This window comes from Pipistrellus kuhlii, unplaced genomic scaffold, assembly GCF_014108245.1.
Source record: "Pipistrellus kuhlii isolate mPipKuh1 unplaced genomic scaffold, mPipKuh1.p scaffold_m20_p_6, whole genome shotgun sequence".
Lineage (NCBI taxonomy): Eukaryota > Metazoa > Chordata > Mammalia > Chiroptera > Vespertilionidae > Pipistrellus > Pipistrellus kuhlii.
The window spans coordinates 24,477,387-24,493,560 of record NW_023425562.1 but is presented as its reverse complement, the minus strand read 5'-3'; the positions used below and the strand labels follow the sequence as shown (position 1 = coordinate 24,493,560).

The 16,174-nt window shown below is 49.9% G+C and overlaps 1 protein-coding gene across 1 annotated transcript; it reads right to left on the bottom strand.

The window, feature by feature from the left end:
- Positions 1-4,915: 4,915 nt before the first annotated feature.
- DNAJB8 (DnaJ heat shock protein family (Hsp40) member B8) lies at positions 4,916-5,617 on the bottom strand. Its single transcript, XM_036419526.1, has one exon. It carries the CDS (start codon positions 5,615-5,617, stop codon positions 4,916-4,918), a length of 702 nt encoding a protein of 233 aa, XP_036275419.1.
- Between the last annotated feature and the right edge of the window lie 10,557 nt (positions 5,618-16,174).

The following is a 16,174-nucleotide window of genomic DNA, read 5'->3' as shown; positions in this document are numbered from 1 at the left end:
TGTAGAGGGGGAAGGCCCAGCTTCAGGTGGGAGGCTTGGTGAAAGAAAGGCAGAGCAGGCAGTGGGCCCTGACCCTGAAGTCCCTGGAGGGGTCAGGAACACCAGTGCCTTCCAAGCACCCGGATCTCTGCTGGGCACCCAACCCCAGGAACACGCAACCACCTGGGCTGCTGTGCTGTAACTGGATTTTTCCAGCAGCTGTCAGAGCTAAGCAGGCCCACTTGATACAAGCTCGGCTGGCCAGTAATTGGCGAAATTAGCAGGTCGGCAGGGGCAGAGGTCAGGTGGTTAATGCTGTAGTAGGGGTTTTGATGAAGTTAAGTCCCTGCAGAATTGGAAGCTGGGGTTCGGCCTTCTGTTCATCTCGGGACTCTCCTGCCCTTTGAGTAATGTGGTTAGGGGACCTCCAGCTGCCGGCCTGTCCCAGAGGCTCCTGGAGGTAGGACCCAGCCAGAGCCTGGGCTGAGGTTGGAGGTGCAGCTGAGCATCCAGGTCACCTATTATGTTCTCCTGACCAGGGCACCTGCAGCACCAAAGGGCTTTGCAACCCCAAAAGATGTTGGGGTGATGCCCTTTGGCTTCCTAGAAGAAGCCTTTAACAAGCTCGCCTGGGAGAACCAACACCTGGCCCACCTCTGGGCCACCATAGGTGTTCATCCCAGCTCTACATTCCTCCCCAGGTCTCTCTGGGTCAAGCTTCAGCCTCCCCCCGGGTTCAAGGCCTTCCAGCATCTTCTCCCATCTGAGCTCCAGATGTTGTCCTCTGAGCATGCCCCCCGCTTTTTGTCATTCCCTAAAACAGTCTGCTCCTATTTTCTTTCACTTCCCATTACTTATTGGACACCTACTACATGCCAGACACTGGGCTAGGAGCTGCCGTGCATGGTTGAGCAAAATCTGATTAGGTCCCCGCCCAATGGCACTCCCATCATCTTTTCTGGTCGTGCCCACACGCCTCTCTTCCCAGCCTGAGAAGCTAAGGAGTGACAGAGACCCTGTCACAATCAGCTTCAACCCGGAAACCTGGAATCACCTCCTTTTCTGACTCCACTCCAGCCCCTAAGAAACAAGGACTTGCCAGCATACTGATCCTTCACACACACACACACACACACACACACCACACACACACACACACACACACTCCCATGGGCACACCTACCTCAGCTGTTGCTGCAGTTATTTATTATTATTATTAACATTTTGAAGACAAATCCTTTGGAGTTGATAAATTGGATGAAATTCTGGCTCAGCCACTTGCCTCCATTTCTAGTTGTGTAACACGAGCCAATGACCCCACACTGGGAGAGTTGTGGGCATTACATTGAACTGTGTGTATCTACCTCACTGGCCTCTTTTCTTTTCCTCAAAAAGGGCAGGCCTTTTCCTGCCTCAGGGTCTTCACACTTGCTGTTCCCTCTGCCCGGATTGCTTTCCCCCCAGATAGCTACGTGGTCCGCGGCATCACATTCACTGCAGATTCTGATAAATGCCACCCTCTCAGAGAAGCCTTCTGGAACCACCTGACTTGAAACTCCCCTGCCCATCCCCAGTCCCATCCTTCTCCATCAGCTCACCTGACTGCATTTCCTATCTCACATTCCCTGCTACTGGAGACAATAGTCTGCACACCTGCTTGTTATCTGCTTCCCAACAGTGTCAGCTCCACAACAGGAATCTAACTTTGCCCATTGCTGTGTCCCCAGGGTCAATACATAGTTCCTAAATTGCATTGAGTTAAAAGTGCCTGACACATATGTGAGTTTGAGATTGTTTCAAGATAAAAATGAGCTTTAAGCCCTGGCTGGTGTGGCTCAGTTGGTTGAGTGTTGTGCTGTTGCATGGAGAGGTTGCCGGTTCCCTTCCTTGTCAGGGCACATACCCAGGTTGTGGGTTCAATCCCTGGTTGGGGTGCATATAGGAGGCAACTGATTGATGTTTCTCTATCACATTGATGTTTCTCTCTCAAAAAAAAATTAGTAAAAACATTTAAATATACATACGTATATACTTTAAAATATAGTTTTAAAAGACTGTCACTCAGTAGGCTCACAGGTAATCAGAACACAGCTTCCCCATCTTCAGCACCAGCATCCTTCCCTACAAGAAGCTCACTTGCCCTCGGGGAGTCTGCCTTGCTCTGACTCGGAGAAAGCTCTGCTTCCACAGGACCTGTGACACCCACCCCTCCTAGGGGTCCTCAGTCTGATCTCTGAGCCTCAGACCCATCTGCTCTTCTGGCCTGAGACAGCCCTGCAGAGACTTAGGGACAGCAACTGGAGTCCACCAGGCTGCCTTTCTCCAAGCTCTCTCCCCATCCCAGGCTGCCCACACCCCCGCCCCTCCCCCCGGGGCAGGACCTGTAGCCCAACACAAAAGTGGGAGCAGAAGTTCTGAACAGCTAGCCTTCCCTCTTCCCTGAGGTCACGTGAGACTTCCCTGGTGCTTTTTCATTGCACCTTGTAGTCACACAAAGCTTGGGCCCAGCCAGGGCTCCCAGCCTAACTTCCTTCATCTCCTTAAAGCAAAATTACTTACAGGTTTCCAGGACAGGGCATCTTCTTATGTCTAATTGGGCAACAGCTCTTGGATCTGCTCCCCTCCCAACTGAGTGTGTCAGAGAGTGAGGGCTGTGCCTTTGGTGGCTCCTTCAATGAGGATACAATGCTGAGGACAGGCCCTGGGCCCGGGTATAAGACCTCACCCAGACTCATAGGCATGTCTACAAGCAGGCCCCCACCACCACCACCACACACACACACACACACACACACACACACACCTTCTCACAACCGCTGAGCCAGGTGCTGGGGTCAGCAATGAGGAAAACAGAACTTCTGTTTTTGAAGAGTTTATGGTTTTCGGGGACTGCAGACTATAATCAAACTGCCCTCCACTGCTCCATGCTGCACATACACTGTCAGATGTGTGCATAGTGCTCACACACATGACACAGGCCCCCGCCCATATAGGGTCATGTGGGCATTATCAGGGAAGTCACATAAGAGGGTCCCAGTCCTCAGAATACCCACCAGAAGTTCTCCCAGGTGCCCACCGTCTGTCTGCCCACAGCAGCCCATGTACCTGTGAACTCTCCCGTGTACCTGTGTCCCCTGCCACAGCCCGACAACTGCTCAAAGGATGCCCACCACTGCCTCAGCGCCCACACTAAAGGGTCAGAGCCCACCCTGACTCTGAGGGCTGCCCTCCCTTAGGCCCCAGATGCCACAGAGGCAGCGCGAGCCTCCACCCCACACTGTGTCTGGGGCCTGAGCTCCTGACCCGTCTCCTGCTCTGGCACCGACTTTCTCCCAACAGGAGGCCTTTATTTGTCCTGCCTGCAGTCATCACATGTGCCCCAGCACCCAATACTCACACACATGGACCCCCACATACCACACCACACTCACACATACCCACACCACATCACACAACCTCACCACATACATGCCATACCCATGCACACACTGTGCACACATCACATACACACAGACACACACCACACTCACACACACCACTTCACACACCAAACCCCCATACCACATCACACACACGCCACTCATGCATCCCACACTCCAGCTCATACCACATCACACACACAAGACACACACTACATCAAACATATCGCCACCCCACATATCACATCACACATACTCGCACACACCACACTACACTCACACCCCCACCGCACACCCAGAAACGTTTATTCTCCCAAAAAATATGTGCCAGCCCCTCGGTGCCAGGCATTGCCCGAGAGGCTGGGGACACAGTGAGGGACAGCAGGTGCAGGCCCTGCCCCCGAGTTCCTCAGAGTGGCCGAGAGGCGCAGTCTAACACAGAGGAATACGTGAGGGCCATGGAGAAGCAGGTGAGGGGCTGTGGAAAGCAGAGCAGGCAGGAGGGAGCTCATTCAGAACAGGGGTGTCAGGGCAGGACTCCTCAAAGAAGCGGTGCTTGAGCAAAGGCCTGAGGATGAGTGGACGTTCACGTGGGCGAGCAGGCCCTGAGGCTCTCAGGGGTGGGGTGCGATGAAGGGACAGAGGCAAGGCCGGGATGGGTGCGGTTCAGAGAGTGAGGGGTGATGGGAGGTGAGACCAGGAAGGTGGGCCAGGCCAGGTCCCCAGGGCCTCGTGATGAGGATGAGGCCTGAGGTCTTCATGCTTAGAGTCAAGGGTGCCACTGAAGGCTTAAAGCAAGGCAGGTAACCTGATGCTGTGTGGGTATTAGCACAACGACCACACCGGGAAGAATCCCTGTGAGGAGCAGGGGCCGGAAGTCGGGGCCAAACCCCGGTGAGGATGATGTGGCCACACTGGTGTTTATAGTAGGCGTGGAGCCCGGCCAACGTGGCTCAATGGTTGAGCATCGATCTATGAACCAGGAGGTCACAGTTCGATTCACCGTCAGGGCACATGCCTGGGTTGCAGGCTGGATCCCCAGTGTGGGGCGTGCAGGAGGCAGCCGATCAATGATTCTTCTCATCATTGATGTTTCTATCTCTCTCTTCCTCTCCCTTCCTCTCTGAAATCAATACGAACATTTTTTTTTTTTAAATAGTAGGTGTGGAACACAAGATTGGATTGAGATGGATCGATGGTCATGGCATTTGCCAACTGACACAATACAGATGAGAGATCCCAAATCACCTGCAGAGCCACCCCTGCATCCTCCCCTCACTGCCCCCAGCAATGGGCTTTGGGAGGCAGTGCCCGCAGCTCTGAGGCCCAGGCCCCTCTACACATCCGTTTGTGCTGAAGCCCGCGCTGGGCAGGTCCACAATGGATGCCCACCACCCCCGAAGCCAGGCCAGCTCATTCGGTGCACTCACTTAGGACATTTATTAACCATGAGCCTGCGGGTGCGGTCAGGCGGTGGGTGCGGTCAGGCGGTGGGTGCAGGGTCTGGGGGGCCACGGTTACTTGCTGTCCACTCGCTTAAGCTGCTCCTTGCCGTTGATGGTCAACGACTTGAGCTGCCCATCCTCTTGCACTTCCACACGCTCCTGCCCGTTCTCCACGATGCGCTTGGTGGTGACCCTGTGTCCATTCACCAACTCGGTGGATGACATCACTGACTTGAACCCTGAGCTGCCAGAGCCCCCAAAGGAGGTGGATGAGAAGGTGGTGCGGCTAGCGGTCCCCCCGCGGCCCAGATTGTCGAAGGCGGAGAAGGCCTCCATGAAGGCGGGAAACTCACCGAAGCCGTTGGAGAAGGCGCCTCTCAGGCCATGGCCCTGGCCTCCACGGTCACTGTTGAAGGGGGCGACCCAGAAGTCAAAGGAGAAAGGATCCATGCCACCAAAAAACTCGCGGAAGATGTCCTCGGGATTCCGGAAGGTGTAGCCGCTGTCAAAGGGGCTGTTGTAAGGGGTGCTGGCCCCGCCACCGCCACCGGCCCCACAGCTGTCACAGCCCGCCCGGTCGTATAGAGAGCGCTTCTTGGAGTCGGACAGGACCTCGTAGGCCTGGGACACCTGCTTGAACTTCTTCTCAGCCTCCTCCTTGTTGTTGGGGTTCTTGTCGGGGTGCCAGCGCAAGGCCAGCTTTCGGTAGGCCTTCTTGATGTCCTCCGGGCTGGCACTGGACTGTACCCCCAGCACGTCGTAGTAGTTAACCATGCTGAAGGGAGAGTTGGGGCTGAGGTGGGTGAGAAGGTGACGTGGGCCCAGGGGCCCAGGGGATTAGGGTGGGTGCGGAGGAGGAGACAGCTGGCGTGTGTGTTCCTCAGCAGGGGTCTTGCTGGCTCTGGGCGTGGCTCTGCCCAGCGAGTTTACCCTTTCATAGTACCAGTTTTCAAGGACAGGTGGACACCTCCACTGAAAGGGGCGGGGGAAGGGGAGGGACACTGCCAATGTGGGGCCAGGCAGGGGCAGGGTCCCCAGCAGAGCTGAGACCAGACTCTTTGTGACATCAGCCCCTGGGCGGGGCAGATCCACCCCCAGCTCTGGACCCAGTGACACCGGGTATGTTGGCTGAGCCCGGAATCAGCCACATGGATTCTGGGCCCACGTGGGCAGCAAAGGTCAGTGATGTTGGTCAAGGGAAGGGAGTGAGGGCTTCCTGGGACAGGGTCAATGGCTGGGTTGTTGGTATGGGTTGAGGGGTCCCAAGGTGGAGGTTCAGGCAGGATAGGGGCAGGAGTTCACGCTTCTTGGGCCCCATTATCCTATCAGATCCTCAAAGGTAAGCTCCACAAAGGCAGGGATGTTTGCCTGGCAATCAGTTCAACTTATTGAATGACTGAAGCTCAGAGACATGCAGCAACATACTCAAGGTCACAGAGTATGTCTGTGAGAGAAAGGGAGATGCAAACTCAGGGCTTTCTGAGGCTAGTGGACAGCAAATCAAAAGAAGCATTTCACCCTGGCTAGTTTTTCTCAGGAGTTAGAGCCTCAGCCTGCAGACTAAAAGGTCAAGGGTATGATTCCCTATCAAGAACATGCACCTGGGTTGCAATTTCCCAGCCCCAGTAGAGGCACATACAGGAATGAAAGTAGGATCTGGAAACACTTTGCAAACATGTTCTCACCAATTCCAGATGCCAGGAGGAATGAAAGTAGAATCTGGAGACACTTTGCAAACGAGATAAACTATCACCCCACATACCTTACCATCTGCCCACACTGACAACTAACACACGTAGTCATGTCGCTTGGTAGAGGAAATGAATGACAGAATAACTTCACTGGGCTTAGAAGAAAATATTTCTACATTTTTGTAACTATATTTCTGCCACTATAGTTAGAATCTGTTCTTGACCAGCTTGTCTATTGAAACTGGAGAAAGATACCAACCCACATAATTCTCCATGACAATGACATTGGGAGTGGTGCAGCTGTTGACTATAGTGACTGTAGGGAGAGGACAAAGTGAGGTATGCATGGTGACAGATAAGGCATCATTGAAACAGAAGAAGTCATTAGAGTAGTGGCTGTGGTGATAGTGGAGTTGACAATGGCAAAAGTGGTGCTAGTGAAGGTAATGGTGACACTGGTGGTGAGGATGTTGATGGAGACAGTAACTTATGGTGGCAGTGGTAATAGTGATCATGTCCATGTGTCATAAAGACAGTTGCTCAGATGAAAATGGTGCGAGTGGTGGACATAGACATGGTGATAATGATGATGATGATGCAGGTGGTAATAGTCTGATGTCAAAGGTGGTGTTGGAGGTGGAGATGATGGTTGTCATGGTTGAGCTAGAGGTAATGGTTAGCTGGCTGAGGTAGATGTAGTGGTGGTGGTGGTGGTGATAGAGGAGATGATGATGGTAGTCATAAGAAAGGTGGTGTAATGAAAATGATGGTGGTGGTAATGATGACAGTGATGGGTGTATTTCTGCTCATAGTAATATGAATACTAGTAGAGGTAGACATGGTGATGATAATGACAGAAATGCAACCAGTAGTAGAGTGGTAAAGATGGTGGTAATAATGGAGGTAATATCAGAGGTGGGATGGTGGTAGCAGTGATAGAAGTGCTGGTGATTGTGGTTATGATGATGGTCCTAGTAATGGTGATACTAGTTGAGGTAATGAAGATGATGTCCGTGGCAGGATGTGACGGTGTGATGGGATTGATAGTGAGATAATAGTGATATAAGCAATGTGATGGTGATACCATAGTAATGGTGATGGTAATAGTAATGATGGTGCCGAAACTGGTTTGGCTCAATGGATAGAGCATCGGCCTGCAGACTGAAAGGTCCCGGGTTTGATTCCGGTCAAGGGCATGCACATTGGTTGCGGGCACATCCCCAGTAGGGGGTGTGCAAGAGGCAGCTGATCAATGATTCTCATCGATGTTTCTAACTCTATCCCTCTCTCTTCCTCTCCGTAAAAAATCAATAAAATATATTTTTTTAAATAGTAAAAGGCGAAAGATTTATGCGGTCTGAAGAGAAACCAGAGCATTATTTTTTTAAATAGTAATGGTGGTGATGATGGAGGTAGGGATGATGGTATGGTGATGGTGATGGTGATAGGGTGATGTGATATTGGTAAGAGGGTTGATGACAACAGCATCACTACAAGTGAAGCCTGAGGGTGCCATAGCAGTGTAATTAGGACAGTATGTGGGTGGCTACAGCAATGTTAATAGACAAGGAACCCAGAATGATGAGGTGCCCAAGTAACCTACAGATGCTTCCTCCTACCCAGGCTCCCCCTCTTGCCTCCTTGCCTGAGACACCAGTGCTGACCACCTCTGTCTTTCCAATGAGGCATTTTCTTCTGGTCCCTGCTGTTCCAGAGCCCATTGGCAGGTTCCCTGTCCTGCTCTATGCCCAGGCCCTGAGCCTAGCCTGAGGCTTTGTCCTGGGGTGGATCTGTAGGAAGCAGCTGGGGTGAAGACAGGGCTGGAGGCCCCATCATAAATCCCTTGGGTCAGCGCTGTCCCAGAGCCCAGCTCCTCACTGCTAAAGGTGCCCTGGAGACAGAAAGCCCTCCCAGTTCCCCAGATGGGCGTGGGGCAAGAAAGGTGTGGAGCCTGGTGATTTTGCCTGTTACAAAGATGGAGGAATAGGCGGACCAGGAATGAGCATTAGCTCAGGCCCCCACAGTCTTGTCTCTCACATGCTGATAGGCCAACTTCCCTCTCCAACTCTCTGTCCTCATTTGTCAATGGGATAGTGAAACTCCTCCTCTTCAGGACTTCCTCTGCTCTGGGGAGCCAGCCTAGCCTCCTAGGTCTCTGACCTTTGATGTCCCTAAAGCCAGCCCCTGAGCCAGGCCTGAGGAGAGAGAAGACCTTGAGTGACCAGGTGATCTCAGGCAGAGCCTGGCCTGCACGGGGAGGACCAGAGAGGGTAGGGCACAGCCAAGATCACACAGCAGTCCCAGGAACCCTCCCCCAGGGTGAGCTGATAGAGGCCAATTAGGCCACCAATTGGTATTCTGAGCAGCCAGAGGCCCCTCTCTGTCTTTGTAATTAATGGAGTGGCTTTTTAAAAGGATTCTAATCACCCCGGATTCCTATCTGCTTATCACTAGCATTCCTAATTAGATGATCCTGGCAGTCACTGGGCTAATTCTCTCCAGCCCCGTGCAGCCCTGCCCAGCCTAGGGCAGCCCACCCTACCCCCCTTTCAGCCCCCACCCCCAGCCAGATGGGCAGTTCAGGCCTTCTCTCCCCTCAGGGCCCCTGGTTCTCTAACTGCATTACCTTCAGGATGGATGGGCGACAGCAATGGATGGATGGGTCACTTGATGGACAGTGACAGGTGAGTGAAGGGATTGAATGAACAACCATGAGAGTGCATAGATGGATAGACAGACAGACTGAGAGGTTAAGAGCTCGTCTTGTCGAGTCTGACAGCTCTGTTACTTATTAGCTGTGTGTTCTTAGTGAAGTCACTTAAGCTCTCTGTGCCATTTCCTCATCTCATCTGTGAAATGGGGGTAGTAATAGTATTTTCCTCAGAGGGTAGCTATGAGGACAGCTTACTTGCTAGTATAATGATGACAATATTGATAAGGATGCATAGATGGAAAGACAGACTGACAGATGAGGGAAGAAATAGTAGATGAACAGGTCCACCGAGAAATGGTACAAGGATAAATATACATACAATTGGTGAGCTTATGGGAAGCTGGTCACATGGTGGGTTATGAAACAGGCAGAAGGGACAGTGTGTGCTCAGCGCAGACAGGGAGGTATGGGAAGTGGAGGGCAGCCCTTCTCCTTCTCCAGAAGTGACAGGACCATCTCAGCTCAAGTCTCTACACAGACCTGGCTCAGGTTTGCTTTCCCTCCCTAGCTTCCTGCTCAACCCTCAAGCTAGGGGGTATGGTTGCCCACTGGGTCCCCAGGATGTGATAGGGGTCTTAACACCCCTCCTAGAAGAGACCCATATGGTCTCTGGCAGCTCAGATCTGGCCTCAAGTAGGGCTTTACTACTAAGTCATCAGCTGTGGGGCCCCCCGTCCCTGAGTTCCAAAGTGTACCATCCTGTTAGGGCAGCCTCTCCCCTCCTCACTCCCAGTTCCCTAGTCCTCAGCCCACCACCCCTGCATGGGGTGACCCTGGGCAGGACTCTGATCGCAGGTCCAACAGCTGGTCCCAGGTTTCTACAATAGAAGGATTCAACTCCCAGAGCTTTCCCTCATACCCATGGGCTCTGCAGCTTCTGGTGTATGGGGTTTCCTAGATCTTTCTGGAAAGAGTGTACAACAAAGAAGCCTGACATGTCTTCCAGAATCAAGACCTGCATGCATGCATTTGTCAGCAGACATCCATTTATTCATCCGTCTACCCAGCTAATTCACTCATCCATCCATCCATCCATCCATCCATCCACCAACCACTCACCCATCTATCCATCCCACAGGTTTCTCGATCTCCTGTCCACACATGTGCTGTGTGCCAGGCACTCCTCTGGGTGTTGCGGGTACATATATACCAGTGAACATACTACACAGGGCCTTGTCCTCATAGAGCTGACATCTAGTGGTGGAGATTCAATAAACTGATAACTTATGAACGTTCAATATAATGGCAGGTGGTGAAAGGTGTCTCGGAGAAAAACAAAGCAAAAAAGACTTAGAGAGTGATAGCACTTCTCTTTCAGACAGAGTAGTCAGATAGAGCATCTCCACATGCACACCCAGGCACTGATGACCCCATATCTATACCCGTATAGACAAATACACATTCATACATGTGCACGCAAGCGCACACATACACACACAAGGCCTGCAGCCCTACTGTGTGCCTGGGCAGTGTCTCCAAAGGCACCCCTATTGGCTCTAGCTGGGGAGGTCCAGGACTGTTTACCCTTTCTCCCCTCAGGCTTCTCCGTGCCCGGGAGGGTGGGAAGGACCTGAGACTTGGTAGAACTACCAGGATGTGGAGTGTTATTCCCGAGTGCAGGACATTATATCAGACTCCTGCCAAGCTGCCAAGAATCCTGAAGCTGCAAGCAAACCTCAGCTAGAGCCCTACTTTGGTCAGCATGTGACTGCAGCTTGATGGGACCCTAAGTGAGGACCCAGCTACACGGTGGTGTTATCATTCGTAGGTATTTATTACACACCATGGGCTCCTGACCCACAGAGACTGTGAAATCATAAGAGGGTGTGGTTTTAAGCCACTCAGTTTGTGGCCATTTGTTATGCATGGTACTTGCTATATTAGTAACTGTATTTTTAGATTTCTGAAATGTTCATAATTGAAATTAAAAGGTTAAGAAAGATCTCTATGATATGAAACAGAAAACAACAAAAATGAACAAAACACACACACAAAACTCACTGACACAGACAACAGTGTGGTGGTTATCGGAGGGAAAGGGGGGTGGAGGGAGAGTGAAGAGAGGAAAGAATATGATGACAGGAGGAGACTAAACTTTGGGTAATAAACACATAATGCAGTATACCGATGACATATGATAGTACTGTGTTTGAAACGTATATAATGGTAGTAACCAATATCACCCCAATAATTTTCATAAAGAAATCTTTAATGAAAAAAAAAAAGATCTCTATAGAAGAAGAGACAGGTTGCAGGGCAAGAGCCTGAGACTGAGGGTTGGGGCAGGTGAGGATGACTCTAGGCAGTGGACGGTGGAAGGGAGCAAAGACAATAATGTCAGGATGGTGTCAGTGGTGGTGTGCTCTGATATGTGTGTATAAGAGTCCACTTCATCCCTACATTTTGAGGAAAGGAAGCCCATTCTAGCATCACCTCAAAGCTGATGCACCTCCCAGATCAGCCCAGGCAAACCTAGGGAAGGGACAGGGAGAAGGAGCAAGGGGTCCCTAGGGAGCCCCAAGTGAGGCAGAGGCACTGGGAGGGACAGATGGGTCAGTGGAAGAAGGCAGCTGCAAAGCGCCCGCTAAGTCCCCTCTCCAAGGAGGAGATCCCTATTACTCCAGCCTGCATGCCCGTGTGGAGAGATCCTAGGGCCTGGGACCTCAATCCGGCCCCCACTGGTCCTCAGTTTCCCCTGCTGGACAGGAGGGGCCAGGGGAACAGGGTGAGGGGAAACACTGAAAGCACCTACTAAATAGTCAGAGGCATCCCGACGCCACTCCCAGAGACCTTGAGAGTCTTAGATGCTGCGGAAGAAGGAGAAATGGAAGGGTGAGCAGCTTGTCCTGGATCCCAAACACCCTGTGCTTCTAGGAGTTGACAAGTTTTTATGTGGGGGCTCAGTCTGAAGACCAATGGGCTGAAATGGCATTAGAAGGGGGTCTCCTGGCGAGGTGAGCTCTCTTAGGTCTGAGGACCTTTGTCTTTCTCATATTATCCTTACAACAATGCTGCAAGGTGCGGTCTGGTTCTACTGGTGAGGAGTCAGGATTCAGAGAGGTTAAGCCATTCGCTCAGGCTGTGCAGAAAAAGAGAAGCAGGTCTGTCTGCTCCACAGCGAGGTCTTGCCCCTGAGTGATAGTGGTTGGGGCCTGGGAATCCCTGAAGAGCTCAGAGAGGGAGAACTCAGATAAGGCTTCCCCTGGAATCTTTGCCTCGGGTTTTAAAGGATGAAGAGGAGTGCTCCAGGCAGATCTGAGGAAGAGAACATCACAGGGAGAGAGACCAGTCAGCACAAGGTAAAAGGGGGGGGGGGGGGGGGGGGGGAGGAACCATATTTTTCTTAATAATTCTTAATAATTTAAATTACAAAGTGGGCACATAGTTATAAGACATTAAAATACTAGCATAAGTGTACAAAATAAAAAGGCCCTCTAACTCATTTTTGTGTGTGTGTGTGGGTGTGTGTATTCATTCTCAGACATTTTCCTATCTCTACATAAGCATTTTTTAAAACAACCAAAAAAAGTGTCATGTTTTGCCGAGACCGGTTTGGCTCAATGGATAGAGCGTCGGCTTGGGGACTGAAGGGACCCGGGTTCGATTCCGGTCAGGGGCATGTACCTTGGTTGCGGGCATATCCCCAGTGGGGGGTGTGCAAGAGGCAGCTGATCGATGACTCTCTCTCATCGATGTTTCTAACTCTCTATCTCTCTCACTTCCTCTCTGAACAAAGTCAATAAAATATATATATATTTTTTAAAAGTGTCATGTTTTATATATTATTAGAGGCCTGGTACATGAAATTTGTGCATGGGAGGGGGGGGGGCCCCCCTCAGCCCAGCCTGCACCCTCTCCAATCTAGGACCCCTCAGGGGATATCCAACTGCCAGTTTAGGCCCGATCATGGGGATCAGGCCGAAACCAGCAGTTGAACATCCTCTCACAATTCCAGACTGCTGGTTCCTAACTGCTCACCTGCCTGCCAGCCTGATCACCCCTAACTGTGTCACTTCCCCCTCCCCCTTCCTGCCAGCCTGGTCACTTCTTACTGTCCCCCCTGCTGGCCTGGTCACCTCTTACTGCACCCTCCTGCTGACCTGGTTGCCCCTCACTGCCCCCTCCCCCACTGGTTTTGTCACCCCCAATTGCCCTTCTGCCAGCCTGGTCACCCCACACAGCCTGGGTTTGGTATCTGTCCAGATGTTTCAGTCATGACAGCCCCTGGCTTTTTATATACTAGGGTTCTGCAATATACTTTTTTTTCCCCCAAAAAAACCTGCAATTTTGCCTTTTCCCCCTAGGACTTCTGTGAGGTGAACCCGAAGAGTGCTCATGGGGCCAGAGAGCATGTGGAATTTTGGTCAACACTCCCACCAACATCATGCACTAGGCCTGATTCCACATTTGTCTGGCCTCTTCCATTTTTTATAAGATGAGCGGTAGAAAGTGGTACCTTCCTTTTCCATTTGCATATATTGCATCATTTCTAAGGGTGAGCGCCTGTCTCAATGTTTACTGGCTGTTTGTTTACATTTCTGTTGGGAAGGACCTCTTTGTGTACCCTTGCCTGATATTCTTTTTGGAAGGATGGGGGGTTAGTACATATTTTGACTGCATATTTTGCAAAATTATCTCCCATTCTTCCATGATTATTTCTAAAAATTTTAAATCATTAAAGCTATTAAATCTCATTATTTGAAAAAAGGAAGAAAACAAAAGAAAAGTAACCTATCACATAGCTGTTGCCATTTGTTAACATTTGGGGAAAATTCTTTCCTCTTAGATGCTAGTTATTGTCACGATTGTGTTACCCATTTCTATTCCATGACTTGCCTCTAAAAGCATAACCTTCAGGAGGGATTCTAAAGGCTTTCTAGCGGATGTCCTATAGTTCCCTCTCCTTTTTTCCTCTACACCAGTGTTTCCTAAACTTTTGACATATGTGTACCCCTTCTATAATTTTTGTAACACTGAGTACCCCTCGTACTCATGAGAACATAGAATTAGGCGCAGCTAAGCACAGTGCAGTGCATATCCCCACCAAACTCTTCCAGTACCCTGGGGGTACACGTACCACACTTTGGGAAACACTGCTCTACACATAACATAGAATTGACCATCTTGAAATTCTGTACCCATTAAACACTAATTCTCCATTTCCCCTCCCCTAGCCCCTGCCACCAACCATTCTACTTTCTGTCTCTATGAATTTGACCCCTCCTCTAAGAGCCTCATATAAGTGGAATCATATTGTATTTGTCCTATTGTGACTGGCTTAATTCACTTACCATAATGTCCTCACAGTTCATCCATGTTGTAGCATGTGTCAGAATTTCCTCCTCTTAGGGTTGCATAATATTCCATTGCACGGATTGACAACATTTTGTTTACCCATTCATTCTCAGATAGACACTTGGATTATTGCCACCTTTGGACTACTGTGAATAATGCTGCTACGGATATGGGTATGCAAATATATTTTCAAGTACCTATTCTCAATTCTTTTGTGACTATTTTCTTATCGTGCCTTTTTTTTTTTTTTTTTTTTTTTTTTTTTTTTTTTTTTTTTACAATTTAGGTTGTATACAATCTCTCCGTTTTATAAATAATGATGTCCTGAGCATCTTTATAGGGGAGCTTCTTGTTAAAGGCATTGGATGATCACTCAACATTCAAGTCTTGAAAATGGAATTATCTCAGAGTTCGTTACAAAAGCACTATTTCAAATTATCCCACCATTCCCTCCCCACTGCAAAAGCTTTTACATCTTACGTGTTCAATACTTTTTCTTTCTTTCTTTTTTTTCTCTTTGATTTCTAAAAGGCTGAACTTAACCTTGAGTTTTGCAGTGTACTTCTGTGGAGGAACCAACCTGAGAGATTCAGCTGGGTGGGTTGGTATTTGGTTTCAAGACTAACTCCTTAATAAATCTCAAACAGGTAATAGGAGATGTGTGATGATGCCAGCACTCAAACTTAGTGTCCCCAAGACCCAGCAGGCACAGGCATAGGGTGGAGAGAGATGGAGGCAGAGCTTCCTGAGGGGGGAGAGGCAAAAAAGCTCTGCAGACACGCAGTTCCTGGGGCCTGACCTTCTGCCTACCTTTAAGAGAATCTCCTCGTTTAAGACCATTTGCAACTCATTTATATTTTTACAAAACATGGTGCAGCACCAACAAAACCTGTCTGCTGGCTGGATAAGGCCACAGCTGCAGGTTTTTAATCTCTGAGTAAGTGTTCACCCTGCGAGATGCTAGTTGTTCCAACTCCGCTTGATTGAATAACCCTCCACCCTTGCATTGATTCAGGATACCTCTTTTATCATCCATTATCTTGTAAATAATAGGCTGTGCTTTGGGCTTACCCAGATCTGTGCCATTGATCTACCGATTCTTACGGTAGAACCTCAGGCTTGAATGATTCTGATCATAGAATCTTGTTTAGTATTAAAAAGCATTTTACACACACATGCACGCCTCACTTTATTTTCCCTAATTTTCTGACTTGTTCCACTAGTCTTGTCAGTTTCTTCTATAATAGATAAGTTTGGAACCACTTTGCCTAAAACAACAACGACAAGTCCCAAAGGATTACTTATTTCCTGTCTCACATTATAAGCTCAGTTAGGACAGCCTACTGACTTGGGGGGCAGCCTACTGTTTGCCTTCTTTCCTGCCTCTCAGGTGAGTTTGTCTTTCCCTTCCATCAAGTGAATGGCAGGCATTCCTCCCAAACCCTATTCACGAGAAGCAGGGTCCATTCCAGTCCTCACCTAGGGGTGAGTTACCAGGAGCCAGCACAGCAGGGACTTTTGAAGAAGGATGAGCTGGTTTCTAAGAATTACAAAGAGGGTTTGGTTTCTTCCTACAAAAAAAAAAAAAAAAAAAAAAAAAAGTGGGGGAAAGAAGCAGGGCCTGGAGGGTCC